The sequence below is a fragment of the Macaca mulatta genome, chromosome 14, assembly GCF_049350105.2.
Source record: "Macaca mulatta isolate MMU2019108-1 chromosome 14, T2T-MMU8v2.0, whole genome shotgun sequence".
Lineage (NCBI taxonomy): Eukaryota > Metazoa > Chordata > Mammalia > Primates > Cercopithecidae > Macaca > Macaca mulatta.
The window spans coordinates 131,083,733-131,111,504 of NC_133419.1; the positions used below are offsets into that span (position 1 = coordinate 131,083,733).

Genomic DNA, 27,772 nt, shown 5'->3' on the forward strand with positions numbered 1-27,772 from the left:
TTTAGGCAGAGGAGTCACTCCTGAATGCAGTTTAAATGTCTTTGGCAGCAACAGAACATGAAGGTCTTTTAAAGCAAGTCGTCCTCTATCTGTCAGAACAGGGGAGCCAGTTAAGATTTTATTACAGTTTATCTCCAGAGGTGGGGGTGGTGAGGGAGAGCTCAGGAGTTATTTTCCATGTGTGAGATAGACTGTCCTGAGGCTTGCTAAGTTTATAGATCACCAGTTGCCAGAGTTCCTTTTGCTTTTTACCCTGGAGGGGAAAAATAAAAAAATAAAACATCCACTTACAGATCAATTGCATTGTCTGCTGCTCAACAATATATGGGCCTAGAGCAGGAGGCTGTGAGCCAGGCCTCATTACTAAAGATCCCTGCAAAAATGGGTGCAACCAGACAGTCTCTCCCTCCAAACTCCTGACCCAGGATTGCTGTCCATGCAGCTGGAACAATGAGCACTTGTGGGGGTCCTCCCCACATCAGTCTAGGGCCAAAGGATATCAGCTAGGGCCCCGAAAGCAATACAAGGTCTTATACCACTTTTTTATTTTTCTTGCTTGGCTTTCTTTGAAATTTACATCCCAGAAGAATGTCCTGGAACTTGTATAGATAAGGGAGTTCCTTGGGAGAGATGGAAAGGGGAGGAAGAGGAAATGGGAAGAGATTGGCGTGGGTGCAAGGAGGAGGAGGCAATGATCATTTAAAGGAACCATGGAGGATGGAAGTGGGGTGGTGTGCAGAGCTGTGGTGGAGCTCAGCCTCGGAGCTGGGCTCGCCAGGTTTGGACAGGCCCTGGGCTGCAAGCAGGGGATCCCGTACATTTGAGGTCCAGACTTTCAATCCACAGAAGTGTGTGTGTATCGCCCCACTTGATCCCAGCTTGCTTTCCTTCATTCTTTTATTCATTCATCTGAAAGTCCTTATGAGCATTTGCTTTGTGCCTGTTACTGGGGACATGGCAGAGTACAAGACAGGCACGTTTCTTCTCTTGGAGATTTTGACTTGGCATCAGCCTGTTTGCCTCTGTGAGGAAAGACAGTCGGAGCACCCATGAGTCGTTCTACTCTCAGAATCCAGCTCTGCCCATGGTCTGATGAAGGCTGAGCCCCAGAGCTGCCATGTGAGAGGCTGCTTGTCCACAGGCACAACTCCTGCAGGGCACAGCGGAAAGCAAGGAGGCACGCTGCTGGAGAAGGCCGAGCGGCAGTCACCGCCACCCTGCCAAAACCTGCCCTAACATGGAAAAGACCCGGGCAGCCAGCGGCCTCCTGAATTAGGTTGTTTGCCAAAGCAATGCATGTAGCCCGGAGAGAAGCAGGCTGGGACTGCAGGGCATGCTACAGCTATCTTCAAAGATCTGAAGGAGGTCACAGAGCGGGCACGGTGGAGGTATGTATCGCGGCTCCAGAGGACACAGTTTGCAATGCTTGCTGGAGGTTACAGAAAAAGGAATTTGGGCTTAATCTAAGAAAAAATTATATAAAACATAGTAATGAGCTCCCTGTTCTTGGTGACAGACAAGCAGTGTGTGCACCAGCCTGCTAGTGATGGCACAGAAGGGGTGGCTGCACTGCATGAAGCTGGCCCTGCACGGTATCCCACGCTCCTCCCAATCTGAATACTTTATGATTCTGTAAAACACTGAGAAACTTTATTTTTAAAGCCACAAACCACTTATTTTTAATTGGGGTGTTCCTTTCCCATATTGTTATTATATTTTGTGGAGTGGGAAAAAAATGTTTCCAAGGCCCTTCCTTTTTTGCTGCCTCACAGAAGCCAGACCTGGGCACCTTTTCACATGAGTATTTTACCCTAGAAACTCTAGGCAAACAGGGCCCAGTGCCTTATACACTGGAAAATTACACAGCTCTGAGATCCTGAAAAGTGCATAGTGTTATCTCCAGTTTATTGTTCATTCTTAGAAGGTACTCTGACGATTACTTTCCTGTCTTGGTTTGAAGAGGCAGGAATTAAATGCCAGTGAGTGTGTGTAACAAGAACTGTATAACGCTGCCCTTTGGGAAGGGTGCGTGGATCAAAGGGGAAGCTAAAATTACTCAGATCATGTAGGGCTGCACTTTGAGGTTCTCTGGAGCAAGGCTTGTGATGCCTGGGACAGCAGTGCTGGCAACAGCAGGCCTGGTGCCCTGAAGCCCCTGCTTCCTGCCTGTTTCTCTGGAAGTCTGCTGAGCTTCATGGCCACTCTAGAGCACAGCCTTGGAGCCCTGTCCGCACACATGGGTGTGCTGCCTGTCTTGGGTTAGCCACGGCCCATGAAGCTATCTCTGATTCCTGGGCAGCCAGAGGTGGGGGGGCACGGCAGGGTGGGAAACCTCCCAGTCACCAACAGTGACCTTGGTGAGGCGCTGGGGGTGAGTCAGATCCTCCTCACAGACTACACACGGCTGCCACCTCCTGGAACTTGCCATAACCCAGGCAACTCAGATCCTGGGCCTTCACTTGTGATGGCAGGGACAAGGGCACTGCAAAGGAGGGAGGCGGGGGCAACAGCTGGGTGTTACCTGCCTTCTACTCTGGAAACCCAAAGCTGGAGGCTGCTGCAGCTCTGGGCACCCTGCGGGCTTCTGCCAGCCCCGCCTGGCTTCCCTCCTAGAATACAGTGGAATCCTCATGGGTTTATAAAACCAAGCCTGATTTCAGGAAAGGGGGTGTCCTTTGGGTCACCTTTGATTTATCCTGCCCTCCTCATCCACATCATGCCCCATGTTGGTAAAACCATGGCATATTTTACAAGAAGCCCTTTCTCTCTCTCTGAGCCGAGGTGCTGTTACAAGCTGTTCAGAGGCCCCCGTGCCCTAGTATCTCTGACATAGGCAGTTGCTGTGGCAAAAGAGAGGCACCAAACAAAGCCATTGGCCCTCTCTGAAGACTCTTGGTGACTCTAGAGCCAGAAGTAAACAGTGGGATGGACAGATCATCTCCTCCAACTCCTGTCTTCAAAATGCACCCGTGTTTTAATGGCTCCCCAGGGAAGGAGATCCAGTCACCGGTTAACATTCTGCGATGGTGTCTGATAGCGCGCACTAGCTCCAGAATGTTCCTATCCCTCTTGGGCTTTCTTTGTGTGTCTTCATCACTCCGACACTGGTGGTCCTTCAGGCCCTGTTTGCTGCAACCCTGACTGGAGCCTTCACATTTAAGTTCCTAATGAAATCTTCTCTTTGACTTTTGCTCATTTATAACACTTTGTGCTAGCTCTTGGGGTCCCAGAGAAATCAGTTTCTAGACCAAATGCCAAGTGCCATCCCCCAGATATGCAGGTGAGGGTTGTCACTAAAATGCCAAGTGACCTGTTGGCAAGCGGACAGCTGAGGGTGGCCTTGCTGGCTGGGCTAGGCCAAATGGGCTCTGGCAGTTCAATGTGTTTCATTTCTCTGCTGTTTGACCTGGTTCACATTTGGCTGGGGAGATTGCGCCCAGGCAGTGGGCCCAACTCAGCTGTGTCCTCTGGCCTCTGCACAAGATCTTTATCATGAAGCTAGGCGAGGGCTGTATAATCCTTTCTGTAACTTCAGGGTAATGGTCAAGGTAGGAAGGAGCTCTGGCTGACCTGTCTGGAAGAACAGGTTGAGGTTTATAAGGTGGATTTCAGTAGCTGTGGGGGGTTAATGGGTAGGGAAAGGAGAGGGGCTGGCCGATGATGGCCTGGCTGTAGCACTGAAGCCCAAAGACCCAAGGTATACAGAGGTCAAAGCTTCAGGTTGGGCAGGAAATTTGTGCAGGCCAGCATGGAGAGCCTTCTTAAGTCTTGAGGATGGTACATTCCCCAAGGGCAGTGGCCACATCGTAAATGTATTTTCACTCCCTTACAAAACTCAGCACAGTACTTTCACATAGTATACAGACGATGGTCAAGAGCACTGAGTTCCAAGGCCTGCTCTAGGATTTAGCCTTGTGACTAGGGTGAGTTAATTAAATTATCTTCTCTGTGCCTCAGTGGGCTCATCTGTTAAATGGAGATAATAATAGTACTTGCCTTACACGACTGTTACAAGGATTAAATGAGAGGATAAGCAATTACAGCAGTGTCTGGCAAATTTGCTAATCTTCCTAGGCACACAGCGGGTATTGATTGAGTGAATGGCTAGAATTCAGATGGAATTATATTGTAGGAGGACTAAATTCCTAGTTTGAGGCTCTTTATCTCCAGTGCTTAATTTTATCCTGGTATTTGTCACCTATTTTATATGCTAGAGAGTTTTATAATTACTTAAATCATGCCACCAAGACAGCCTGGAAGAAACTAGCACATGTATTGAAATCCCTTCCACCTCAAGGCTGCTTGCTGGGGACAGCCATGCACTGCCGCCATGCTCTCCACACACGTTTAAGCTCAGGGGCTGAAATGTGCAATTCTTTGCTGCTGATGGAGCTACAGCTGCCCGGACAGAGCTAGGTTACACTGTTCAGCCCCATGCTGCAGCTGGTTCCTCTCATGACCAGAGGCCAACATGTATCCCATGGTTTGTTAGGGTCAGGGCAGCCACCTGGGGCCACACACCAGAATGCTGCTCACTTATCTCCTTGGGGATTTGTATTTACCCCTTGGCCTTGCTGGCTCTCTGCTCCGGCCACCTGAGAAAGCTGGCACAAGACAACAGGAAATTGGAAGCTATGTCACAGGTCAGGTGTCCAGGGAAGGGTCTGAAGGTGACCACCCTGGGTGTCATGTGGAGGGAAGGGAGGACACCCTGGCAGGAAAGCCTGGACTCAGCTTGGGCTGTAGCCAACCCCTCTCTCTTCAAAGCACCCACCATAAAAGCTGTAACAGAGCAGAATGGCTGGGCCTCTCTCACCCCTTCCTTTCCCGCACTTGTGCACCGGCCTCATGACTCCCTTGCCAAGTCCCTTGGCTTCCCTCCGCAGTCTGTGGAATCTGAGCAGGATGATCCCTGGCCCAGCTGTTAGGAATCATTTTGAGGATGAAAACAATTAAGCTGGGCAAGAAGCCCACCACCGAATCCTGTCCCCGTTTTTGCACCCTTGCCTTTTGTTCTCCTTCACCCCTTTCCGGGTCACCTTTTCTATCTATCCATGAACCTGCTGAGAACATTCACTGACAGTGTGCTGGCTCTGGAGGCACCCGCCCAACCCTGTGGATTTGGAGATCCTGGGGTGTGGGAGGAAGGGGTAACTGGATTCTGGAAGCATCTCCCCCCACAAGAGGCTGGGCCAGATTCAGCCAAAGTGCCGGCCATCTGTGTAACATTGCTAAGCAGTGTCCTTTCCTGCACTTGTCCTCCCTGCCCTCTGGGCATCAGAACTCTTGGTGCTGAAGTAACAGATGTGCACACTGAGGCATGGCTAAGGAAGGCTGTGAGCCGTTTGTCCATCCACCCCAGGCAGCCCTTCAGGCTCTACAGGCCAGGGAGCTCACTGCTGCATCTGAAGAAGTTCCTCAGATATTTTGAACCCTCCCTGCAAGGGCAGGACTAGCTGAAGGAAGTGCTAGACAGGGCCCTGGGGCTCTGGACTCTAGCCTGCGAGCCAGGCAAGGGGATGACGGCAGCATCTTTGGTCTCTGGTGCTCTACATGGCTCCTGAACTCCTCTGGACAGTGTGTGTGTCCCCTGCCCCCCAGGCCACAGTGTTCTTCCCGCTGCTGTGTCCTGATATCTAGGACCATGCCTGGCACACAGTAGGCTCTCAGCAAGTTTGTCTCACTAAGGCTGGCGATGCCCACTTTCTGCAGCACAGCCAGCTCCTTTCTTCACTTTAAGGCATTGCTAGTCCTTCTTCACCTGGGTTGTTTGCCTTAAGTATCAAAGTCCTAAGCTAAAGAAATGAAATGCGAAGGTGGCTGATTTCAGGCATCGACAAGGGAGAAGGTCTGTCTGGGGAAGGAGGCGACAATGGGAGCTTCCGGAAGACAGAGAATGCCTGTGAGGCTCAGCTCCCCACCTATCCCTAGAACTTCCTCATTATCTCTGTGGCCCCAGGAAAGGGACCCAGAGGCTGGCTCATGCCCAGTGTGAAAGCTGGCAGCAGGAATGCAGGAGGAGCTGGGAAAAGCAGCCTGAAGTGCATTTCTCAGTGCATTTCTCAGTGTATCACCTTACTCTGATCCACCCTGTTGGTGAGGGCGGCTGCCCCGCCCACCTTCACAGCTGCCGGGGTGTGGCTGGGGAGGGGAGCCTGGGCTGTGAGAACAGATGATTTCAATTTAAGCAGCATTTGGGGAGAGTCCTGTTCCACTTGCTCATTTTTCTTAGCACTCCCCCCACCCCTGCCCCGAAACTTGATTCAATCAGTGGTGGATGGGAAAGGCCCGTTTCCATGACAACCCTACCGTGAGAAAGAAAAATCAGCCAGAGAGCAGGCTAGAGTTTTATCTGGAAGAGGGCACTTGGGTGGGTTTAGAAATGGAGGTCCAGCAAACAGTGAGACGGGCTCTCATCCCACGGTGGGACCTCAGACCCTGGAGAAGGCACGGAACATGGGGTACCATCAAGGATGTTTATGCTCAGAGAGACACACCTGCTCGTTGCCTGGTTTCCATTAAACCTGCCTGATCTCTCTGGGCTCCAGGCCTACTGCTTGGGTTTATTTTCATGGCTGATGTAACCCAACCAGACTGATGAGTCTGGATCTTTCCCTTTTTCGTACAGTGCTTCCTGTTTAGTTGAGCGTGTTCAATATTTCTGTGCACATTCATTTCCCATCTGATGTTTCCAAAGAGGACTGTGGTCTCAATTTCATCTTCCAAGGTGAATGCTCTGGAGCCCAAGGACCCAGATGTGTTGATAGAAAGCATGGTGTGGACGTTGTTCACAAAGGTTCAATCCAAAGGGAGGGGATCTTTGGGAAAGATTAAGGGTTTCGGTTCAACCTCTATACCCTTTTAGAGTTGTGGAAGTTGAGTTTCTAAGGAGAAATTATTGGCTGGACTTGGTGTCCTAGCCTGTGTCCAGAATGAGATGTTCAGCAAAGGTGTTTCTAGGAGGCACGTTGCTTTGAAAATGTCCATGTCTGGGCTTGAGGACTCAGGATACATCAACCCCTATCATTCTCTGAGGTTCTCAGTCTGCTGGTTTCCTTGGAGATCCATATGCCAGCCTAGCTCTGAGCCTGGCAGAACTCATGGCCTTGGGTTTGGAAAACTCCCCAAATGTAATCTCCTCCAAGGGTTTTGCCCTTTACTCTGAACTCCGTGGGGCCTTTTAAAGTAGATTGAATCCATATGTTTCTGATTCATTTACACTTAACTCATCAGAACGTTCCCTTTTTTTAAATGAGTGATTTGTTGTCTTAAGATGTCTTTGCAATCTTATTTATAAGAGCTTCTTTCCCCTTTAGAAACAAGATACCATGTCTTGTCAAGGGATGCGTTAGGGGGTGGCTGTGGTAGACACCTTCTAGTTTCAGGTCTGAGTCTCGTTTTGGTTCCTAAGAGGAAATGCACTATTTTTGCACAGCTGCTTGGTTTGAGTGTTAAAAGATTTTGTTTTTGCTCTGAGCATGGGTTTGAGAGCAGATATTTATACTCCTTCTCTTTGGTGGAAACTCAGTAAATGCTGCTTCTGAGTAGCAAAGTAACCTTGGGAAAATTACTTAATCCTTGTGGTCCTCCAGTCTTTCCTCTGTAAACTGGGGATGAAAATACCCCCTACATCACATGGCTGTCATGGTAATAACGTATTTCAAGATGTTATAAAAACATGAGTCATAGAATTAGCTGGGGTTCCTCTAAACAAGCCCATGCATTGCTCTGGCCTTTCCTTCATATGTCATCCCTTGGGTCCACTTTATTCCAATTAATACATCAAGACTCAGCCCAAACATCACATATTCTAAGACCTTCCTTATATATCAGTCTTGATCCCCCAAGAACAGTCCATCAGTCTCTCCTCTGTGTCCGTGCAACATCTTACCCATGTCTCCATCCTCCGACTCATCACTTGTTAGCCATCTGTTTATATAGCCCTATTTTCCCTTTATAAAACTGAGATCTCCTTGAGGGCAGGAAAATTATATTCATCTTGGTATTTCCAAAGACCTGGACAGAGTCTGGCTCATGGAGGGGCTCGATAATAGCTGAAATTAAGAAAAAGAGACAGCAAAGGGAATACAAGGCTATAAATTCTTTTGGGATTCAGGATAAATCCAGTTAACTCCACCTGGATTTGTAAGAAGTGAGGCTAAGGAGAAAGTAATTAGTAAGATTTCTCCTTTTTTCTGTAAGAACTGTTAATGCCAATTAGAGGGCAGCTTCCAAAAACCACCAGTAGCAGCAGCATACTTCTTCACTAACTATATCAGATCCTTTAGTCACGCCCAAGATTTTGAGACAAAACTAGAGATATCCAACCCATAGGGTCATATGTAATAATAAATATCAAAGTCCTACAGTAGAATTCCAAGCTATTTCCTTCTTTAAGGTATATCATATGTAATGGGAAAGAGGAAAGTCGTTTCCTATTTTATGAAGGATTTTATTGTCAACACTGGTCCTCTCTCTCAATCCATAACCTATGAGCATAGCCTTGGAGAAATAAAAAATAGGTCCATATAAATTCAACATTCAGAGTCATTGAATGTTAGATATGTAAAAAGCAAAGTGTGACTGCTAGTCACTGTAGGTCTTGGGGCAACAAAGAAGCATTGAAAAGATCCCTGCCTTTGAGTACTGGTTGTAGATAAAGATGCACAGCCAACTGTAGGGCAAAGAAGATTTTGATAATTGCTAAAACAAAGGAACAAAGCATGGGTACAGAGGACGGAAAAAGTACCTATGACCAGTTTGATCTTGGAAGGCTTCATGGGGGAAAGGTGGTAACATTTGACCTGAACTTTCAAATACAGCTAGAATTTGACAGATGGTAACAGAGAGAGCTTCCAGACAAAAAGAATAACCGCCTGAACATAGTTCATAAGGTGGACATGTGCAGAGCATATTTTATGAACATCAAACAGACCAGGCTGGAGTGTATAGTTACTGGAAGGAACAATGAGAAATTAGGACAGAAAGATAGGCTTAAGCTTGAAGTTAAGGACTTAAGACTATATGCAATGGGGACCACTATTTTTTTATGATGGAATGACTTTATCAGAACTGTGGTATAGAAAGATAATCCATGCCACAATCTAATAATAATAGTCATCCTTTATTGAATACCTGCTATATTCAAGCAACCATTCTAACAGATTTACATGAATTAATTCCTTTCATTGTCATTTCAATCTATGAGGTAGATTATATCTCATTTTACAGATGAGTAAAATGAGGCACAGATAGGCTGGGTGACCTTCCTGAGTCCAAACTGCCAGAAATAAAATTTTTGGCGCAGACCCCATGCCCTTAACACTTAACACTCATAGCAAAGAAGCAGAAAGTAGGCAATTAGAAGCTATTTCAGTATCTAGTAACAAGTTCTGAGGGCTGAATGGAAACAGTGGTTTAGAAATAGAAAGAAAGCAGGTATGAATGACACAGTAGAGGCACTGCCCCCAATTTGCTCTGGAGTGGAGGATAGTGGAGGAGAGCAGAGTCAGAGAAGACTTTGTGGCTTGGGATTTGAACCACAAAAGGCAAAGTAAATTTCAATGGGAAGGTGAAGAGTTCAGTTTTGAACATGTGGAACATAACACACATGTGAAACTATCTTGCAAGACGTTGGAAGTGTGGGCTGCAGAAAGTTTGCAGCTACAGATGTTGAAACATTGTGGGAATCACTGAAGCCAGAGTAGGTCAGGCCATCAGGAGCAGCACAATCTCTTTGATTCCTTGTAACATAAACTCTCACTCATTTTTCTTTTTCTAGTTACTTAAGGTATAAAATTCAGTTGTTGATTTGAGATCTTTCTTTTTTTAAATGTAAATACTTATGGCTACACATTTTTTTTCTTTGCACTGCTTTCATGGCATCCTATAAGTTTTGGTATGTTGTATTTTCATTTTCATTTATCTCAAGGTATTTTCTAATTTCCCTTGTGATTTCGTCTTTAACACATAGGTTGTTTAAGAGTGTGTGTTAAATTTCCACATATTTGTAACTTTCCAGTTTTCCTTCTACTGTTGATTTCTAGTTTTATCTTATTGTGGTTAAAAAAGATACTTTGTGTGACTTCAATAATTTTAAATTTGTTAAGACTTGTTTTGTGGACTAGCACATCCTGAAGAATGTTCCAGGTAACACTTGAGAAAATATGTATCCTGCTGGTGTTGAGTGAAGTGTCCTCTATATGCACGCTAGTTATAATTGGTTTGTAGTTGTTCAAGTTCTCTATTTCCTTATTGATCTTCTGTCTGGTTGTCTTATCAATTTTTGAAAGTAGGGTATTGAAATCTTCTACTACTATTGTAGGCCTGTGTACTTCTCCCTTCAAGTCTGTCAATGTTTGCTTCATATGTTTTGGAACTCTGATATCTGGTGCATACATGTTTATATTTGCTGTATCTTCTTGGTAAATTAACCCTTTGATCAATATATCATAACCTTCTTTGTCTCTTGTAAAGGTTCTAATAGTATGTTGTCTGGTTTTAGTATAGCCACTCTTAACTGTTTTTTGCTGATATTTGCATAGAATACCTTTTACAATCCATTTTCTTTCAACCTATGTGTGTCTTTAGATCTAAAGTGAGTGTCTTATAGGCAGCATATAATTGGATTATGCTTTTTAAAAAATACATTCTAGCAACCTGTGCCTTTTGTTTGGGAAATTTAAGCCATTTGCTTTGAAAGTAATTAGTAATAGGGAAGAACTTTCTTATTCCATTTTGTTATTTTTCTGTAAGTAAGTCTTATAGCTTTTTTGTTCCTTATTTCCTCCATTCATTCTTTGGGTTTAGTTGATTTTCTTGTAGTGACAAGTTTTGGTTTCTTTCTATTTTCCTTTTGTGTATATTCTATACATATTTTCTTGGGGTTACATGGGGATTACAGATAGTATCCTAAAATTATAACATTCTATTGTGAATTGATACAAAATTAACTTCAATTGTATATAAAAACTATACTTCTTTGAAACTACTCCCAATACTTTATGTTATTGAGGTCACAAATTATATATAGTGTACACATTAACATAGGTTTATAGTTATTTGTATGCATTTGTTTTTTAAATCCTACAGAAAATAAAAAGTGGAGTTATAAATCAGAATTACAATGCCAGACTTTACATTTGTCCATATCTTTACTTTTACCAGAGATCTTCATATCTTCTTTGAGTTACTTTATAGCAACCTTTCTATTTGTTTTTTTTTGTTTTGTTTTTTGTTTTTTTTTTTTGAGACGGAGTCTCGCTCTGTCGCCCGGGCTGGAGTGCAGTGGCCGGATCTCAGCTCACTGCAAGCTCCGCCTCCCGAGTTTACGCCATTCTCCTGCCTCAGCCTCCCGAATAGCTGGGACTACAGGCGCCCGCCACCTCGCCCGGCTAGTTTTTTGTATTTTTTTTAGTAGAGACGGGGTTTCACCGTGTTAGCCAGGATGGTCTCGATCTCCTGACCTCATGATCCGCCCGCCTCGGCCTCCCAGAGTGCTGGCATTACAGGCTTGAGCCACCGCTGGCCGCAACCTTTCTATTTGACCTGAAGGACTCACGTTAGCATTTCTTGTAGGGCAGAACTAGAAGTAATGCATTTTCTCAGTTTTTGTTTTGTCTTTATTTCTCCCTCATTTTTGAAGGACAGTTTTGCTAGATACAGTTGTTTGTATGTGTGTGTGTTTGTTTTATTTTGGGATTTTAAATATTGTCCAACTGCCTTCTGGTCTCTAAGGTTCCTGATAAGAAACTAATCTTACTGAGGATCTACCGTATATAGTAACTTTTCTCTTGATCTTTCAAGATTTTGTTTTAGCCTTTCAGCAGTTTGTCTTCAATGTGTCTCAGCATGGGTGCTTTTGGTTTTATCCTACTTGAAATTCATTGAGATTCTCGAATTTGTAGATTCATGTCTTTCCTCAAATTTGGGAAGCTTTCAGCCATTACTTCTTCATGTAAGCTCTCTTACCCTTTCTCTCTTCTCTTTCTGGGACTTCCACAGGCATATATTGATCCTCTTGATAGTATCTCTAAATCCCTTAGGCTCTGTTCACTTCTCTTTATTCTCTTTTCTTTCTGCTCCTCAGACTTGATAATTTCAAATGTCCTATCTTCATGTTTACTGATAGTTTCTTCTACCTGTTCAAGTCTGCTATTGAAACCTTCTAATTCATTTTTCAATTCAGTTTTTATATTTTTCAGCTCCATCATTTCTGTTTGGCTTATTTTATAATTTCTATCTTTTTGTTGATACATTTCTTTTGTTCATACATTGTTTTTCTGATTTTCTTTCTTTCTTTCTTTCTTTTTTTGAGACAGGGTCTGATTCTGTTGCCCATGCTGGGATGCAGTGGCAGGATCATGGCTCACTGAAGCCTTGATTTTCTAGGCTCAAGCAATCCTGCCACTTCAGCCTCCTGAGTAGCTGGAACTACAGACACATGCAACCATGCAGAGCTATTTTTTTTTAACAGAGACAGGGGTGTCACCATATTGTCCAGGCTGAGCTCAAGTGATCCTCCTACCACAGCCTCCCAAAGTGCTGGGATTACAGGCATAAGCCACTGGGCCCAGCCTCCCTTCATTCTTTATCTATGTTTTTCTTTAGCTCTTTGAGCATATTTAAGATCGTTGTTTTAAATTCTTTGTCTTATGTCTGATCCTGTGTTTCCTCAGGGACAGTTTCTGTCTTTTTATTTTATTTCTTTGAATGGGCTATGTTTTCTGATTTTTTGTGTACCTTGTGATGTTTTGTTGAAAATTGAGTGCTTGAAAAAAACAGAACAAAACAAAACAAAACCATAAACTTCTCTCAGTCTTCACAGGCTGGCTTTGTGCCAGGGCCATCCTCATCTAATTAGCCAGGTATGTTCTGAGCCTTTGGATCTGTCTGAGGAGAAAGGTTAAAGTCGTCTCAGGTCTTTTCTGAGCATGCATCTTGCCCAGATGTGCATGGCATTTCTATCACCCCATATACACAGCTGCTTATACATGTCTTAATTCCACAGAGTCTTACCTCAGTTTCTCCTCAGGGACTTAAATGGTCTATTCTACGTTTCCATCTGTCAGCCCAGGTATCTACAAGTCTTAGTCTCTCTGCAGCTTCCCAGATAGTGCTGCTACTTCTCACTGCCTCAGCTCTGAGTTAGGTGCAAGAGACCAATCTTCAGGAAGCCCCCAGGTAAGTTAGGACATTGTGAATAAGGTCCACTCTGCTCCCTCCAATTCAAGTGATGGGATTGAGAACTGCCATCTCCTTCAGACCAAGATGGTGGCATGTCAGAGAAAGGAGGGGAAGGGTGAGTAAAAATGCCACAAAATTTTCTACCATTTTAAATTTTACTTATTTTTGATTGGGCATTTTCTTGACTGCTGTAGACCTTTGACTGTTTTTCATAGCTCATATTAGAATACTTTATCCTGTTTTTGGTTTTTTGTTTGTTTGTTTGGTTTTTGTTGTTGTTGTTGTTGTGTCTCTGTGAGGGAACAAGGCTTGATACTCCCCAGTGTGCCATTTTGCTAATGTCACTCTCCATTACCATTTTTATGACTCCTTCTGGCTGCTGGATACCCTTGACAGACCAAAATGAAGGCAGACAGGAGAGTAAAAAACTATGTCTCTTTTCATGTGCCATAACAGATGAATTTTTCCTATGAACAGTATCTATGCTACTCAGGAATGACAAGCTATAAAGAATGAGCATATATAAACAGAGGCCTTGGAAAGCCCCAACTCTTTAAATCTTAACCACTATTCCAAAACATCAAACAACCCTATCCTTTTATAACCCTAATATGAACTTTGATTTTGCCATGGTTGAGGTGATTTTGCCATGGTTGGTCCCAAAGCATATCTTGTTCTGGATAGGCAGCTGTGAAAATACTGACCTTCTTAGCTTGGGTTCCCCTGAAAGCAAAGTCGTTTATCTGGGAGGTGATTCTAAGTTGCAGAAATGAGGGATGAGAGAATGAGAAACAGAAGAAGAGGAGGCCAACATAAGAAGGTTGCACTGATGCTGCTGCCATGCACATTGAGAGCTCAATTTTGCTGATTTTCCTGAGAAGCATACAGAATCATCAACCCCCAGGAATTGCCCACAGAACAGATGGGAAGCCAGAGTATTTATTGACTGTCAAGGGTGTCCCTTGGGGAAATTAACTCCTTCTCTGATTTTCCTCGGAGCTGCATATGTACCTGGGTCTGTCTCTGAGGTATTATACTGCAGGTGGGACAGTAGTGGAGTCTGCTGGTCAAGGGTGTGTGGTACTCCGTGGCTAAAGCGGTACTCCATGGCAACTGGGGATGCTGATGTGTGTTGGGAGGAGTCAAGATGTCCACAGAATGGCAGTCATGTGACAGCCTCATAAGTATAGATGAGGTGCTCTACCAAACAGAACTCAACAGTGTAAATGTAGAATCTCATCTTTTCTTTTTCTCCTGTTTCCCTTCTCTCTTTTTTCCTTGTCAAATTTCATCTATTTATTAAGAATATTAGTGCCATAATAATATAGAACTGAATTCCATGCTTTTCCAAGTCACTGCAGTTACACAAGTTGGCCCCCCACCACCTTGTTTTCTTAGTTTCTCGGTGACTATTAACCAGAGACATGTATTTCAATCCCAGAGAGCAGTCCTTAGCACATTCTTGGCTTTTCAGGGTAACTTTCTATATGTGGAGGAAGCAAGAACTCAGGGTTTTCCAAAAAGCTGTGGGTTCGAGTGGTTAATCTGCAGTGGTTTGCATTAGCTTACGTGTGGGAAATGCAACACAAAGGAGGTGCCCAGCAACCCTGCACATAACGTGCAACCACTCATTCCGACTCTTTTCCCTGAGGATTTCTTTTGGCTGAACAGCAAGCTCTCTGGGCTCTGCAACTAGAGAACATCTCTAACATAACATAAACGTTGGGCAGCTGCTGGGAGCTGGAGAGGGCTCGGTCTGAACAGCTGTGTGAGGTTTGACCTTGGGGAAAACAACACCAAATCCCACTACCATAGGCTGGTTTCCATTTGGACTTAGTGCAAATGAGGCATAATAACAATTAAACAGATATACTTGGAAGGGAAGGAAATTAAAAAGGCATTTTATGTGGGGTAAGGAGAGTGGGTAAAGAGAAGAAATTTCATGGATGATAGCTGAGAGAAGCTTTTTTGGAACTGACAGAGGTAAAAACTATTACGGGTTGTTAGCTTTATGAGAGTAGGAACTTTCACTTTTACTTTATGTGATTCTGTACTGTTTAAGTACATTTGTTTATTACAAACATGCCCAATTTTCTAACTCATCCCCTTAGAACACAGAGAGACCCACCAATTATAGAAGTGTAGACATGAGAAAGGAGAGGGGTTGAGGGGTGAAGCTGTGTTTTAAGGTAGCCGCAGACACTGATTAGACAGTTTGGGATGCTTCTTTGACTTGGATACTCAGTGGTAAACATCTTGGCTAAAAGATGTCCTGGGAAAGATTATATGAGGACTTGGGGCTTTAAATCTTGGGAGAAGACTTTTGTAAGATCACTTTAAATTCCCTAGGAATTGCTTACAGCACTATCATAAAAGGAACAAAAAAATCCATGTGAAAATATTAATCATAGGAGGCTGGAAAGGCAAAGACATTTGTGGCTGTGGACAATTTCAAATAAATTTTGTTGCCTTCCTTAAGCAATGCCAGCTGTGGGCCTGCTTTTTCAAACCAAGATGAACTGTAAGAGAAGAAAGGGGAGGAAAGGTCCGTCCCCCATAAAGACTGCAAGTGTGTCTGAATTAAGGCAGCTAAATTCTATTATTTTCATGTTCCTCAAATCACTATTGTAGGGTGGGGTTCATAAAGACATAATAAATGTTTGTTCAACTAAATATTTAAATGACCTAAAGTCTATGTGGATTAAGAAAATTAAAATTATGTTCAATTTTCCTATTGAATTTGAATCCTGAGACTTTACTAAGCTTAAAAACCATTGTGTTTTTAAGTGGCTTCTTAAACAAGTTTACCCAAAGGCTTGAGTCATTTGATGAATGTGTTTGCTTTATGGCATAGCTTAGCATGAGCTTTGCTGTCAGATGTGAGTTCTGGCTCCACCATTTACTAGTAATTTGACTGTGGGAAAATGGTTTGGCCTATTTAAAAGCTAAGTTTCTTCAGTTATAAAGTGAGTTTAATAACGGTACCTAATGTATGGAAGTTTGGTGATTAAGTGAGATAATACTTACAGAGTACCTACCTCAGCATTTTTCAGAGACAAAGCACTCAATGTTAATTGTAGTTGGTCACCAACATCTTCCTCCTCTTCTCCCTTATTATCTAGAAGAGGGGTGGGTAAACTGGGGACCCACTGCTAGGTTTTGTAAATAAGTTTTATCGGAACAGCGTCATGTCCATTTGTTTATGTACTTTCTATAGTGGCTTTCATTCTAGAGGGCAGAGTTGAGTACTTGTGATAGAGACCATGTGACCAGCAAAGCCTAAAATATTTACTCTTTGGCCCTTTACAGAAAAAATTTGCTGATCCCTATTCTAGAAGGAAGAAAATCTAGGGATGTGTTTGTACTTTTCCTGAGCTTAAATTACCAGGAACTCATAGCTTTGATTAGAAGAAACTAGACGAAGAGTTTGAATAAACCCTTAAGGCATGGAACATTACGTTTTCTTCATAGATTTTAAAAATATGCTTAGAGGCAGAGATGATCACATGCTAAGAAAGACATGGGGGAATCTTTAAACCTAAACATTCCACCTTAAGAAAAAGAACAGTTAGAATCTTTTGGCTTAATAGAAAAGCCACAGAAGCAAGCAGAGAAATCCTAATGAGTTAGAGGACAATCATTTCCAAAGATTTTGAGTGTGTCTTAAGTTATTTTATTGAAATAAAAATTTATTTTTTCTGAGTTCAGAGGCATAATCTGGAGGTCAGAGAGCACTTATAGCCAGGAAATGTTTGCACATAATAACAGATATGCTATTTGTTCCCAGGAATTTTTTTTCTTTAAACCTCAGAGTCAACACAGTCAAATACAAAGCAAGTGGAATTTCTGCTCTGTAATTCTAAAATTGTCTTTTTAGACTCATAGCAGAGAAAATAATCCGAAAAAAGCCACTTGGAAGAAAGAGTGACTAAAGTTGATGACAACAGATTGGAAAGATAATTAAAAAGCATCAAAAAACCACAACACTTTCAAGATTAGAAAAAACCTGCTCTGGGCAGATGAGCTGGAGAGGGTAAGAAAAGGAGAGGACCTGCCTAAGGAGAAAGGTTGGTATGGCTCAACACGAGGCCAGGGGAACCATAAGGACAAGGTTAGTGATAACATTAGAAGTTGGCTGGCCTCAGGCCACAAGTGCCACCCTACACGGGGGCTTGGCGAGCCACACAAGAGTTGAGTTATAGGGTCCCATCACCCTTTCATGAACACATGACATGTGTCTCTTGGCCTATGGGACTATGTTAGATGATCTTGTCCAGAAGGAATGATAGACGGCCCTCGGTGCCCTTAAACTTAGCTCATCTCTTTTCAAACTACCGCATATAATTCTCACGTTAAGGGCTAAGGGTGTGTGTGCATAAACAGAGAGTGGGACCTGGGCTACTGCAGGGTTGAAGTAAGGTAGAAATAACAGTTCCCAGCCTCCATCCTGGGGCTGGAAGACAGTGCAGGGTTGATGTTAGCTGTGTATATCCCCCAAACCAAGACTGGTGGGATCCACCCTGTGGAACATAGTAATGGTTAAGAGGCTGTTAAGAAATTGATATGCAGAAGGTCCCAAGCATTTCTCATTTGTCCTAAGCTTGTCCTAAGGTGTATAATAGTGATCATGTAAAGCACTGGAAACACTGCTTGCAGGGCAATTGCTCAATGCATGATTGCTAGTTGGTTTTTTTCAGGAAAACAGAACAAATATGTTAGATCTAGATATATACAAGGGGGGATTTACCATGGGAATTGGCTCACACAATTCTGAAGGCTGAGGAGTCCCATGACAGGCTTGTCTGTAGGCTGGAGAACCAGAGAAGCTGGTGGTATGATTCAATCTGAGTCCAAAGGTCAGAGAACCCTGGTGGGGGATGAAAAGAGGAGGTGCTTATATAATTCCTAGAGTTCAAAGGCTCAAGAACTTGGAGTTCTGATATTCAAGGGCAGAGAAAGTGGATGTACCAGCCCCAAAAGAGAGGGAAAACGCACCCTTCCTCTACCATGTTGTTGTCCTCAGTGGATTGGATGATACCTACCCAATACTGGTGAAGGCAGATTTTACTTGCTCCGTCTATTGACTCAAATGCTAATCTCTTCCAGAGACACCCTCACAGACACACTCAGAAATAATGTTTCACCAGCTATCTGGGCATCCCTTAGCTCAGTCAGGCTGACAAATAAATTAACAAACACATTGCTATTATTTTTATGGTTGAAACCAAACTGAAAACTTTGGTTTTTGCTGTTTAGCAAAGAAATTCTATTTGTTTTTTAAAAACAAACAAGCAAAAAGCACCTAACCTGAGAAGTCAGCACAGCCTTCAGATCCTCACCCCTAGAAAGCTCTTGTCTTGGCTGCTCCCTCCTCCTCGCGAGAAATTCCTTATGCAGTACGTGCAGGAACTGCCTGCGTGGGATGATCTGTGAGCTACATGTGGACTACCCCAATCTGCTTTTTGTTCCTAATTCCTGAATGAGCAACTGAAAATTCCCCATGTGATCACTCCCTCTACCAGCTCCGGCTTTCCCAGAAACGCTAGGCTTGCTGTTTTGTACATTTGCAGGATAAAAGAAATGTAAACATTTAAATAATAATGTATTTTTAAAGGCATAATGGGGTTAGTTAGGTAAAACAACCCATCTCACATCATCTGCAGAAGAAATCTAATAAGTTTTGGGGTTCATTGGGGAACCAGAGAATATTCCATTTTATGAGAGGATTAAGTTTTTATTGAATTACGTCTTTATTCAAGGCTCTTTGGTTCATCTACTAAAATAGGGAGTTTAAACTCAGTGATCTTTGGACTAGTAAAATGAAAATCATGATAAGAATCTTTTCATAAATCAGTTCTTTCTTTTGTTTCTTTTTTTTGAGACAGAGTCTTGCTCTGTCACTCAGGCTGGAGTACAGTGGTGTGATCTCGGCTCACTGCAACCTCCTCCCCCTGGGTTCAAGCAATTCTCCTGCCTCAGCCTCCTGAGTGGCTGGGATTACAGGTGTGCACCACCACGCCCAGTTAATTTTTGTATTTTTTTTAGTAGAGTCGGGGTTTCATCATGTTGGTCAGGCTGGTCTCAAACTGCTGACCTTGTGATCTGCCCGCCTCGGCCTCCCAAAGTGCTGGGACTACAGGTGCCTGCCACCACACCCAGCTATATATATATATATATATATATATATATATATATATATATATATATTTGTGTGTGTATATATATATACACAAAATTTGTATTTTTAGTAGAGATGGGGTTTCACTGTGTTAGCCAGGATGGTCTCGATCTCCTGACCTCGTGATCTGCCCGCTTCAGCCTCCCAAAGTGCTAGAATTACAGGCGTGAGCCACCGCGCCCGGTCTATGAATCAGTTCTTTCAACAAAGACTCTACTGGGGCTGAGGGCTGCCAGATATTGGGTGTCCCTGGAGATGAAGCCAGTTGTGTCTATTGGCCTCTTCTCCAAATAGCCAAAGCAAGTGTGCTCAGTGTCCTGGAGTGACCCAAGGGCAGTGGAATGAATAGTAAAAAATGTCTCAGGAAAACTGAGTTCTAGTTATGGTTTTTCCATTAATAGTTGAGGCTCCCAAGCTTCTCTGGGCTTCAATTTTATCATCTGTAAAAATAAAGGCATAAGACTATTGGTGATTTCGAAATACTGATCTCATGTCAGGCTAGTGACTTAAAATCCCTCCAGGAGAGGTTGTTAAAGGTACACATTTCTTAGCACAAATCTGGAAACAACCCAAGTGCCCATGAGTAGGGGAGTGGTTAAAATAAGTCATGGTATACCCAACCATAATTGCCCTTTGAAAACTATGAATTAGATCTGCATGTGCTGATATAGAAAGATCTCTAAGGAATATCGACTGAAAAAAGTAAAGTACAGAGCAATATATATGGCAAAATTCCTCTTGTGTAATGGAAAATGTGCGTGTGTGTGTGTATGTGTGTGTAACTGAAAATGAATATATATTCATATATAAATGCACATATATATATGGCACAAACTTGCTTTCAGTTATTGTTTATGTGGGCATATACATGAAACTGTTAAGAGTGTTTATCTTAATAAAGTCTAACAGCTGTATGGGCAGGGTAGTATTTAAGGTATTGCTAATAACAATAGTAATGTTAATAGCTAAGGGCTGATTCACCCCACCTATTTCTGATGTCTTCTTTTTTTGTACCCGTCAACATTTATCTACTAATGGGTTATAACAAGAAGGGGACTTTGTACTGTGGGGATAATACTGAATGGGCAGTAAGTGGATCTGAGTTTAAATCGTATTCTAGTTGAACATTCTTCTGCAAGTAACTTAACTTCCCTGGATCTCAATGTCCTCATCTTTTAAATGCGGTAATAGAACTGGCAATAAAACGTGGTGGTTCTATTTTAATTTGCAGGTAGTGTTTATAAGTAATCTGGGGAGACACACAGGAACACATACACACACTCAAATACAGAAAAAATGAGTAAAGAGCATTGCTAACTCTCAACAAATACTTTAAAGTTCTTTCTTAACACTATGGGCTATGGAGGAGAAATAACCTTTATCCTTGGGGAATTTTATGATCTTGTAAGGGAGACAAAACAAATTTGTGTGAACCAACTAGAGAACAATATAAAGCCACATATGACAACCTTGGATTAACCTTATTCTTACGGAGCTCCCTTTAAAATATGACTCACCTGAAACTCAAGAAAACCAGACTCAGCAATAAATGTAAAACCCAAGTCCCTCGGTCACATTTGCACTGAAATGTAAAATAAAGGGTTAGACAGGTACAATTTCCTTTGTAGTGATAAGATCCTCTGATTCTATTATATAATCTCCAAAAGCAGGTCCAAATTGAATACTTTTTTTCTCCTGAAACTAGATTCCTCTCTGTTTAGTACAGTCCCCATTTCCAATTTAGGGCTTTGCCAACCCCGTATAACTTCTTTGCACAAAATTCCCCAACATAAGGTCAAGGAGAAGGCCTTACATTATGTCAGCCCCATTATCTGAGCTCGAGAGCCTCCCTTGGCTCCACCCTGTCTGGGCAATGCAGTGGGATTGGACTGGGGGTGGCCAGGTGGCTGTCTGGCCAGCCTGGTCACAAAGACCCCAGTGAGTGTGAGATGAGCACATGACAGGGGCTCTGGGCAGGTCAGACTTGACGCCTAACTTGACCCCACTGACAGTCAGAGTTTGATAAAGACATGATTGAGTTGGAGATTTCTTTCTGACAGTTTAATGGATAGCTATAATTAGGGGCCCGCTCTGAGGGTGTGGAAACACATAGACCCCATTGTAGGGAGGCTAAATGCTACAAAGGTCAAGGCCAAAATATGGTATGAAAGAAACTCAACGTTTTCCAACATGCAGGAGAAGTGAGTCAGTAGTGAAACGCGTTTAACGAGCATGATCAAGCATACCCAGTTCTTTTTGGTTCTTGAGCCTAATGGTTGTCATCAGTGGTGGCTCTCAGAAGCAGAGTTTCAGTCCTTGTGGCTCCAGAGACTAGCACTCTGAAGGTGGAGCTGACGGGATAAACTTCCCACCTGATCTCAGAAAGCAACTGACTTTCTTTTCTTCTGGAACCATCTCCCTGACTAAAAATAATAATGACAACCACAATAACTGAGACATACACATCGAATTTTAATGTTAAATTTGAACAGTATTTGTCAGTTTGTTTATACTTCTTTGTCAAAATAATGATTAATGAAAGTGGCTTTCAGCCCTAGATAGTTTCTGGGACTTCTTAAAAGCCTTTTTCTTAGAATAAAGGAGTCATGATGTGCCAGCCATAATAAGATCCAACTAACAATGATCAAAAAAAAAAAAAAATACAGTGAGTAATGGCAATAATGTTCTCATTAAAGGAAAACAGTTCACAACTTAGACAGAAACAGAGGGAATTAGTGAAACTCCATCCACCGAGGGCTCATAGGCTGCCCTTGGAAATACTCTTACCTGGTCACAGTACTAGTGAATTCATTTCCTGGTTAAGTTGGTAAGGTAGGCATCTTGAAAGACATTCATTAATCGAAGAATCAGATAATCCCAGGGCTGAAAAAGGATTTTGGAGGCCCTAGAGTGCCAAGAGGCTGACCCACCTCTGCCATATGGATTCTGATGAACAGAAGCTCTGACTCCTTTACACTGCCTATCCCAATCTGGGTAGCTGTGAGTATTAACAAACTTGTCCTGATACAGTAGTCTCCCTTATCTGCAGTTTCACTTTCTACAGTTTTAGTTACCTGTGGTTAACCGCAGTCCAGAAATAGTAAATGGCAAATCTCAGAAATACACATAAGTTTTAAATTGCCTGCCCTCCTGAATGGCATGATAAAAATCTCATGCAGTCCTACTCCATCTCACCCAGGACATGAATCATCCTATTGTCTGGCGTATCCATGCTGTCTGTGCTACTCACCCATGAGTCACATAGGAGCCGTCTTGGTTATCAGATTGACTGTCATTTGTTTTGCAGTGCTTGTGTTCAAGTGACCCTTATTTTACTTAACAGTGACTCCAAAGAACAAAAGTGGTGATGCTGGCCATTTGAACACGCCTAAAAGAAGCTGGGAAGTGCTTCTGTTAAGTGAAAAGGTGAGAGCTCTTGACTTAATAAGGAAAGAATAAAAATTACAATATTAAAGTTGCTGAGATCTACAGTGAGAATGAATTTTTTACCGGTGAAATTGTGAAGAAAAAAAAATTCATGTAGTTTTGCTGTTGCACCTCAAACTTTATTATAGGTATGTATATATAGGAAAAAAACATAGTTGGGATTGGTACTATCCTAGGTTTCAGGCATCCATTGGGTGTCTTGGAACATATTCCCTGTGGATAAGTGGGGACTACTGTATTGAGCTAAACTCTGTTTTTTTTCCTACCTCCCACTGATTGGTTCCATTCTATCAATTGGGGTCATATAGAACAGGGCTAAGTCCCTGTTATATATGTAACTAGGACTGGTTATGTAATTTGCAGGGCCCAGTGCAAAATGAGAATGTGGGGCCCATGTTAAAAACTACTAAGAATTTCAAGATGGCAACAGAGCATTAAGCCAAGGGTGGAACCCTTCTAACTGCAGAGCTCTGTGTGGCTTTACAGGTAAGCACACCCAGAAAGTTGGCTGTATAGGGATCAGTGTTAATAGAAGGAAACTTTATTTTTCCTCCACTTTGTGTTATAACTTTTTTCAATTCCTTCTTCCTTCCTGCAGATCCCATGGAATATTCTGGTCTTTTGCAGATATTAAAAGCCCAGTTCAATATTTTATTAAACTCCAAGCTCTCAATCACTACCTTTGCCCTGGCTGGGGCTGGGAAACTTGCAGAGACTTGCCTCTTCTCTTTGTCCTCCTGGCTGGTCTACTTCCCACTCTTCATGTTGCTGTTGGCTCCTTCAGGGCTAGCCAGGGGTAGAAGGAGAAGGGCAGTGGATGGGAAAGGTCTTCCTTATTTGGCAGGCCCAGGTAGGTGCTCTCTGAGTTGAGCACCCAAGTGCTCCTCCTTTCTTTCATGGGTATGTCTCTGGGTTCTTCTAAGCTCCTCCTTTGCAGACTTCCAACTGCAGTTTTCTGGTGCAGGGATGTCTCCTTTGGCTAGAAATTAATGACATTCTCCCAGCCCATGGCTGGTGGTTCACTGCAGTCTCCTTCTGCTGGGGTCATCCACCCTGCACTCCCTAATTCCTGTGGTCCTCTTGGATAGAATTTTCAATCTGCCTCATGCTGGTTTCTTCCTCAGGTTCGCATGTGGACCTTAGGAAATGTGTTTTTGCCCTGCCATTCGCATAGCTCCCTTCAGTCTGCCAGCACAGCTTCTACTCCCTGCCCACAGCCAGAGACTCCCTCCTTCAGATTTTCTTCCAAGTAAGTGTGACTCAGATACTAGTTCCAGAATCTGCCCCAATTCCAAGGAATATATGGCAAGCCTGTTAGAGATTATTTGAAACTCATCTCAGTTGGCCTGAATAGTGGAGGATTAGGAGGGCATTTCAGCATACAACTTTCTTTTCTTTTCTTTTCTTTTTTTTTCAGGCAGAATTTTGCTCTGTTGCCCAAGCTGGAGTGCAATGGTGCAAGCAAGGCTCAGTGCAGCTTCAATCTTCTAGACTCAAGCAGTCTTCCCATCTCAGATCCTGAGTAGCTAGGACCAAAGGCATGTACTACCACACCTGGCTGATTTTTTTTTTTTTTTTTTTTTTGAGAAATGGGGTCTCACTTTGTTGCCCAGGCTACAACTTTCTTTCTGAAGAAAGCTTACCATTTGTTGCTCCTCCCTAATGGATATTTAGTCTTTTCTTATATCATCTGGAGATGAGTGATAGATCAGTGCAAGCGGAACAAATTATTGGTGTTGCCCCTTTCTCTAAATTTGAAGGTAGTCGGCACTTATTGTGCTTAGTGTTAGGGCTTTAGCAGACAGTGAGACAATAAAGAGAAGTCCCACTTGAACATCCTGTTACACAAGTAATGGACTAAGAAACATTTGAGGATAACTACAGCTATGGATTCAATGTTTGTGTCCACCACAAATTCCTGTGTTGAATTCCTAACTTCCAATGTGGCTATGTTTGGAGATAGGGCCTTTATGCAGGTAATTAAGGTTAAATTAGGCCATAAGGGTAGGGACCTGATCTGGTAGAATTTGCACCCTTATTCTTAATTCCCTTTCTCTCTCATGTGCCCTTCTCTCTCCACCATGTGAGGACACAGTGAGAAGGAGGATATCTGCAAGCTAGGAAGAGGGCCCTCAACAGAACTAAACTGGCTGGCACCTGGATCTTGGACTTCCCAACCTTTAGAATTGTGAGAAAGTAAATGTGTGTTGTTAAAGCCAGTCTGTCTATGGCATTTTGTTAGTCAGCCCGGGTTGAGTAAGATGACTACTCTGCACTTTGGTGAGTGTTGCCTTTCTAAATGTGAGCACCTGCCATTCCTTTAATCTTCCCCAGCAGACCAAAATCTCTTTGCTCACCTCTCTGGACAGGCTCTCATTTGTTACATATTGGAGTCACATTTTTCAAAGGAATTGTTCTCTGTGGAGAACAATGAGCATAAGAGAAAATTGTGTTAAGTCACTTCACTCTTGAAAACCCATTTGGTTGTTCTTAAAATGTAAATATAAAATATGAGATTAGTAGGATAAAGAAGGGTTGGATGCACAAACACATAACGAGGATTACTCTCTTGTAAACACAATTTAGATGGTTGTCTTTCTCTTTTGCCGAGGTTGCATGGTAGCATTTGGGTAACGTAAATGCACTTTTGATTCAATGTGACTGTATTTAACTTCAAGGATGGTGCCCGGATCTAAACATGCTATCCCAGGGTGGTCTCCTGAGCAAAAGGAAGAGGACTCTCAACCCCAGGACCCAGAAGCTATAGTTCTCTGAATGAGACTGAAAGTGCAGCGATGCTGGTGGCCTAAATCCATCCTGCTGTCTCATTTGGTATCTCATTTTCTCTATTTTATCCTTACTGTATGCTTTTAAAATGCAGGTACAGAACTCATACTTATATTTTTAATTGTCTTTCTTTCGGATTCTGCCCTTTGATGTATTAAAATATATTTATCAATTTTAAAGTATCTCCTCACATGATGCTTATTAATTGCAAAGGGAAAGACAGTTAACTTTACAGAGGGGAAACCTGACAGCCTTCCCCACAAGCAAATGACCAGCGTAAGACACAGGGGCATCATGTGCCTCTGGATACCATGCACTGAGAAGGACATAACACCACTGTGCGTATTGCTAAAAAGGCACAACCTCCATCGAACCTTGAGAAAACACCAGACACACACCCAGATGGTGGAACATTCTATAAAATAAAATTATATCAATGTCATTAAAGACAAGAAAGACTGAGGACCTAGCTCACAGATTGGAGGAGATTAAGAAGACATACTGATTAAATGCAATGCGGATAAGAAAAAGGCCACTGGTGGGAAAATTGGTGAAATTCAAATAAGGTTTGTAGTTTAGCTAAGAGTATTGTATAAATGATAATTCCCTGGTTTTAATAGTTTTACTAAGGTTTTATAAGATGTGAATGTAAGAGAAAGCTAGGAAAGGTTTTTGCAATTTTTCTTTGAGTCTATCGTCATTACTTTAAACTAGAAGTTTACAAATTGTATTTATTGGGTCTCTCCTCTATGCTATTCTCTGTGCTGCGAGGACAGCAGTAAACAAGACACAAGCTCTGCTCACAGAGGCTCACAGTAGAGTTTGCAGAAGCCCAAGCAGTCATGCACTACTTGTTATGGTGGGTGCATGCACACAGTGCCGCAAAGAGCAAACAGCTGAGTGTGAAAGAAAGTGTGCCACAAATCTGAATGAGAAATAGCCGTTGGCTGGAGAAAACTGGAAGTGACATGGAAACTGAATCCCAAAGATGGATTACAGCTATCCAAATAGACAAATGGCATGTGGAAGAGAGATAGGGGAAGCTGTTCAGGCACAGGGGCAAATTGTGCAAAGGGAGAGCCTGTTGGGGAACTGTAGGAATAGATGTGCGTGCCTCCTCAGTGTGCTGGAGGGCAGGAAGGGTGCGTTTGAAGTCTGTGAGCCTGAACGGGAGCAGGATGCAGGGGCCAGCCCAGGAAGGTCTCCCGAAGGCCTGCTGAAGGCCTGCAAAAGAGCTGGGAACGTGAAGTCATTAAAGGATTCCAAACAGAGATTTGAAATGAGATTTATGATGTAGTGCATGCACTCTGGTCACTGAGTAGCTAATTGACGAGAGCTAGCAGTCAACGGTTCGTCTCTGATTCCAGTCACAGTCCGTGTGGCCAGACAAGGATATTGAGGTCATCCAGATGAGAGGACAGTGGCCTGAGTGGGTGTAGAAATCAGTAAATGCCTCAGTGTCTTTGTGAATTTCACCTCTCTCCTAAGGAGAAAGGAATCAATGTGAATACCTACCATGAGCTGAGTTCTACACTGGACATTTCACTCTCGTCATTCCTTGATGTGCCTATCAAAGCCTGATGTTAGAGTGATAGTCATCTTCATTTTAATTGTAGGTAATTGAGGCTCTATAAGGTTCAGTGGTTGAATCCACTCCCTGTATCACAGAGGGGTGAAGGACAGAGCTGAGATTCAAGTCCAGGTCTGCATGGCTCCAGAGCTCATCCTCTGTTTACTGTAAAATATCACATATAATCTAATATTATACCCATCAGCCTCATGTCATTGGCCAGTTATCATGTGTAAGGTTTACAACTGAGAGAAAATAGTCTCCAGTGGCTCCTGTTTAGGTCAGACAGACTGTAGGCACACACTGAGCAGGAATCTGCCTGCCTGATCCAGCGCTGGGCCTGCACAGTCCCCGTGGCGAGTTCTCACCACAGCAGGCAGAGTTCTGCCCCGTACCCTCCCCGACCCCTCTGTACCCCAGGCTGGCAGGTGAGTGGAGGTGTGAAAGTTTGCTCCGTGCCCTTCACATAGTGTTCCAGTTAGGGATTTATTGAATGATCTTAAGTTATTTCTCATTCAGATTTGTGGCACACTTACTTTCTTTCACACTCAGCTGTGTTTCATGTTCAACTTAGATCCAGGTTCAAACTATTTCACAAGATGGTT

General features: G+C 43.0%; 1 protein-coding gene and 1 long non-coding RNA gene across 7 annotated transcripts in view; one reads left to right on the top strand and one right to left on the bottom strand.

Annotated features, from left to right (window-relative positions):
• The window catches only part of LOC144334499 (uncharacterized), a 68,887-nt gene that overhangs the window by 21,632 nt on the left and 19,483 nt on the right, over positions 1 to 27,772 (bottom strand). The window contains exons 4-6 of one of the 5 annotated variants that reach the window (XR_013404435.1): positions 21,610 to 21,786; positions 20,881 to 20,945; positions 16,836 to 19,803 (exon numbers count right to left, since the gene is read on the bottom strand). The exons of 1 other annotated variant lie outside the window; for it this stretch is intronic. Coding sequence is in view for 3 of the 4 variants with exons in the window: in XM_077964703.1 (XP_077820829.1) it covers positions 17,946 to 18,052 (107 nt within the window). In the remaining variant the exon portion in view is untranslated. Of the gene's footprint in view, positions 1 to 1,303; positions 1,430 to 16,835; positions 21,787 to 27,772 lie in introns of those variants that run through there. 3 more of the 5 variants (XM_077964704.1, XM_077964703.1, XM_077964705.1) reach the window with 3 other exon arrangements.
• On the top strand, positions 336 to 25,779 carry LOC106993535 (uncharacterized). Of its 2 annotated transcripts, XR_013404436.1 has the most exons (5): positions 336 to 1,388; positions 22,707 to 22,789; positions 23,935 to 24,059; positions 24,228 to 24,998; positions 25,489 to 25,779. It is a non-coding gene; the product is annotated as an uncharacterized LOC106993535 (long non-coding RNA). The 2 variants fall into 2 exon arrangements; XR_003722851.2 differs by having other exon boundaries at positions 416 to 1,388; positions 24,228 to 25,779.